This window comes from Rhipicephalus microplus, chromosome 2 (assembly GCF_043290135.1).
Source record: "Rhipicephalus microplus isolate Deutch F79 chromosome 2, USDA_Rmic, whole genome shotgun sequence".
NCBI classification, from domain to species: Eukaryota; Metazoa; Arthropoda; class Arachnida; order Ixodida; family Ixodidae; genus Rhipicephalus; species Rhipicephalus microplus.
Genome location: NC_134701.1, coordinates 92,613,594 through 92,618,050, shown reverse-complemented (window position 1 = coordinate 92,618,050; position 4,457 = coordinate 92,613,594). Strand labels below are relative to the sequence as shown.

Below are 4,457 nucleotides of genomic sequence, written 5' to 3'. Positions count from 1 at the left end.
CGAATCAAGCGTTGGCCCATTGTTGACAGGTAACGAGAGGAGCTTCCAGGCCTTGAGGAAGTTTCTTTAGGTGGCGTTTGTTACAGGCGCTCCCTCAGGCTGCGTAAAACCCTTGATGAAACTAAAGATCTATTGAAAAGGGCCCGTTGCTTGAGCTAATTGCAGAAGCCACGCGCAACAGAACTCTTCCGTTTCCAGACGCCAATGCCACCCTGCCAAGAAGAGCTCTGTGTGTGAGAGAGAGAGGTGGCACCTTTTTCATGCTTTTTCGTGATACCTTAGTGAGTCAAACGCTCGCAAGCTTTGGTCGTGAAGTGCGAGTTCTTTGGTTCGACTTCCGGTATTGAAGCGCTTTTCTTCATGTTTTTAATCTTTGCTGTCAGGTTGCATATATATTGTCCAGGTATTTCCATTGTGAAAGTACGTTGTGAAAGTACGTTGTGAAAGTCTTATTGCACCTTGGCGTAGAACACTTTCGTGTTAAAACCATAGAGTCGGAACAGCTAGCGATGAGATTTAACAGAAAGGACTGAAGCGGACCAGGGTTGTCCCGTAAAAGAGGCACAAATAGCCTAGAAGTCCAATAAAGCCAGCCCCAAACAATCAAACTGCAAACGAGAGCAGGAAGATAATTTTGTGGCACATGCGTGGGGCCTTTTCTCTGCTGTGAACGTAGTGAAGTCGATGATGATGATGACCAAGCAGGCAGCCACGCATTACTGTACGAAGTGCCGCCGTTGACAGCACTGCAGTATCTATGGCGTAGATTTTCGAGCAGATAGGACCGTGTGCCACTTGTTCATCCACCAAAACACCACGATAGCAGCTAATATTATAAAAAACAGCTGACTATAAGCAAGAAGCCAAGGAAATCAATCATAGCAACGCCTCACTTCTAGCACCAGCTGACAGCACGTGCACGTCTGCTTTTGCAGCTCGATTAAATGAAGACGCCATCGCGTTGTCATGGTATTTAAAGCGAACCTCTGCTTTGAGCTGAGCTCGGCTGTCTAGCCAACCCTTCGTGTTGCCTTGTTTGCTGTCACAGATGGCTGTTGCGAATCGTGAACGTCGTGGCGGAGCCCTGCACCGGCTGACCGGCTTGGTCCGTGGCGTTAACTGGCGCCCAATGCTTCTTGCAGACGAGTTGACGGTGAATCTTTACGCCTGCTGTGTGTGCTACGTTCTTCCAAGCACGACGGTAGTACTTCCTTGTTCACACTGTGTGTGCCGGCAGTGCCACGTTGGTTGCCTCGACGAAGATGGCCGCAGCGTTTGCCCCATGGACGGAGAGCCTTTCGACGACCACGAATGCCAGGAGTTGAAGCTTCCGGCAAGGAAGAAGCGGCACCTGAAAGTTTGTACCCAGAATTTGTTGCCGGGTTACTAGTTCTAAGGTCTTCTTTTTGTTTTGATCGGAATGTTAGTGGCATAGCTACAGGCTTAATTGGTCAGAAACCAGCTAGAATTTCAGGGGCGAAGCTCCTTATGGCATGGCTTGTGCGTCCCTCGTAGTACATAACCACCAGTGGCACATACCCGAAATAGGTATGACATTTGACCTCCAATGTGGTGCCGGTGAGTGATTCCTTCTGTGCATTGTTTAACAATAAAAAATACTGCTCAATGTACATGCCAAGGGCTGCTAATGGGGAATGAGAGACAGGAGCATTCGGCTTTTAGTCAACGCACACGCTGCGATCCCCATTAGCAACCATTGGCATGCACATTGAGCACTATCGTACAAAAAAGGGTTGCTACATTATACTCGCTGGGTGTAACCTCTTTAGTTTTAGAAAGGTTTAGCGAGCATTGGGCCGCAGTGCCATGAATACAGTGAACTAGTATATACCATGAACTCAAGGTGGTTGAAGGTGGGAAGTAGACCCGAAGCGCAAGCCGTAAGAAAGTGTGCGTGTGCCACCTCTCCTTTAGTCCTTGGAATGTCCACTGAATGGCGGTGCTTCTATATAGGGAATATATGATAAAAAGATGCGAGATGGTGGGACTTGGAGTGTTGAATAGATGGACGAACGGACACACAGACAGATGCATGGATGGACGCATGAAAGGACGCAGGGGCGGATGCATGAACGAACGCAGGGACAGGCGCATGAGCAGACGCATGGACGGTCACACAGATGGACGCATGGACGGACTAATGCTTCGCCCCACTCTCCATCATTCACTCCATGGATATGGTGCTATTTTTTGTCTATTACGAGAGAGAGAGACGCGTAAAAGAAAAGGCAGATACATTGTGATTATCCTTTGTGTGCATCACAGAGCTTGTGTCACTCCACGCAATCAAGAACGCCTACCGAGTCTCACCAATGCTAGAATCGGAAAGAGCTCGTTGCTTTAGCGGAGAAACATTTATTTCGATAGCAATTACGTCAGCACTCGACCCCTAACTACAGGCGGATTGAAATAGGACACATAGAGCGCGTGGCCTGTGATACGTGTAGCACAGCTCGTGGGGGCTCATTGAACGAAATAGTTCCAATATAGTATGGAGGGAGGGGGAAAACCCCAGCGGGGCATGATTGCTTCTTCCGCGTGATTGCAGACCGTGATTGCACATCGTGTGATTCGCGTATGATCGCTCGATTATGGCCGTTACTTTCAATTATGAGTCCCAACACGCTGATGTCGATGACCTTGGGCTGCGCATTTTCGGAGCTTATTTTTCTGAAAATTATGATGGTTCATAGCAGTTCATTTTCTTTTAGCGGGGAGGTTAGAAAGAAGTGTTGCATTTATCGGCGTTTATTTTTCGGCAATCTCCAATTCTTTTAAATCCGAGGTTTAATTTTTCATTAGACGTTTTTGTGACGTGTTCTTATAATAATTATTTTCAATTAAATTACATGCGCTGTTGCTGACATCCCGACTTTTCCATTATTTCATATTCTTTTTCACGTGTTGTTTGTTTACCCTGATCAGAAGGGGTTTCATATGCAGTTCTGTAAAATCGGCAGACTTTTCTTTCTTGAGCAGGCGGGGAGTGGGGGGCGCAGGATCTTTCAAAGCTGCTCCTTAGCTTTCTACTTCTAACTTCCCTCATCTTGCTGAATAATTCACGACTTATTATAATATGGTATATATAATACTGCGAAAACTGATGAACTGACATCTGCGCACGAAAATATGAGAACCTAGTAAGTCTATTTGAGATGTCTGCAAGGTTACAAACTTAATGCTTATTATAATAGACGTGACTATACTTACTAGGTTACTGTCACTGATGGAAGTTCACTGCTTTTGCTTGATTATTCTCAGCCCTCAAAATGTCCTTTCAATGTTAAGAATGCTCTTAAAATTGGTGTTTACTGGATAAATTCGAATCATTTTACCGGCGAGTGTTTGCCGGATATGTTTCGTATTTATCCGAAAAAATAGAAGTAAAGTAAGAGCTTCTTTGTTGTTTTCATGTGCTCCTAATATTTAGTTCATCTTCTGTATATGCGGGTCTTCAGTGTCCTTGGGACTCTAAAGTTACCTAAAAAAATTGTTTCTAGGTATCCCTGATTGTTTATCAGAAAAAGCGCATGCTTCCTCTTAATTTTTTCATTTGCAGAGCAGTTCGGCATGTTTATATACCTTAGTTAAGCCAGGATTCCTTTTTATTTAAGTTTACACATGAATGACATGTAAAGTGGAGGTGCAGATGGCGGACATCCTTGATATTTGCTGTACTTCGCAACGTTATACGGAAATGTAGGCGACAGGTTTTCAATTTATTCTTTTTTTATGATGCTTGTAAGCTTATCAATACTGCTCTGCCCTTTACCGTTTTTTTTCTTTCTTTTTCTTTTAAGGCATACTGCTGGAACGAGCCCTACGGTTGCAATTTTGTCGGCCCTATTGCGGTGGTTCTCGAGCACTATGAGCAAAGCTGTGCCTTCCACGTGTTCCCCTGTCGACGATGTGGCGAGATCATAAAGAATGATATGCTAGCTGCCCACTACATTAGCCGCTGCAAATACAAATCGTCATCCGCCAGCCTTCCCGAGGTGCCGCGCCGAGTTGATGATGCCGCCGTTTCTGGCGGTGTCAACCGCCCTGGTGGGTCCGGAAGCGAGGAGGAATTGATGCGCCTGTCAGAAATGAAACGCATCGAAGATCTTGAGTGCATGTTTGACGCTCTCGTGGGAATATCCGAAGCTACAGCTGCCCAGTTGGATCAAACTGAGCAGCATATTGAAAGGCTGGAGATGTGACTTTAAGATACGTGGCTCTCATCGACGGGAAAAGAACGTTGAAGACAACCTTCTGGGTGCGCAGAGTGCAAAAATTCATGCAGATTTGACACGGAAACTAACTTCCCAGAAAACAGAGCGTACGATGGGAGTGACGCACCAAGCTGAATACTTCCGAATATTTATCATTAACAGAAACTTTGTATGCCATTCGTTTCAATCATTAAAGAGTGCATACTCCGGTTACAGCAGCAA

The 4,457-nt window shown here is 45.6% G+C and overlaps 1 protein-coding gene across 1 annotated transcript; it reads left to right on the top strand.

Moving 5' to 3' along the window:
• Window positions 1–923: 923 nt before the first annotated feature.
• LOC142796318 (uncharacterized) lies at window positions 924–4,457 on the top strand. The gene is made up of 2 exons (XM_075886646.1): window positions 924–1,357; window positions 3,822–4,457. Exons 1-2 carry the CDS (start codon window positions 1,049–1,051, stop codon window positions 4,221–4,223), a joined length of 711 nt encoding a protein of 236 aa, XP_075742761.1. The 5' UTR covers window positions 924–1,048; the 3' UTR covers window positions 4,224–4,457.

Bases quoted from the DNA above. Each gene is read 5' to 3' on its own strand.
- LOC142796318 (XM_075886646.1), top strand. From the start codon at position 1,049: ATGGCTGTTGCGAATCGTGAACGTCGTGGCGGAGCCCTGCACCGGCTG. The intron at 1,358-3,821 runs GTTTGTACCCAG...TTTTCTTTTAAG, and splicing joins GGAAGAAGCGGCACCTGAAA to GCATACTGCTGGAACGAGCC.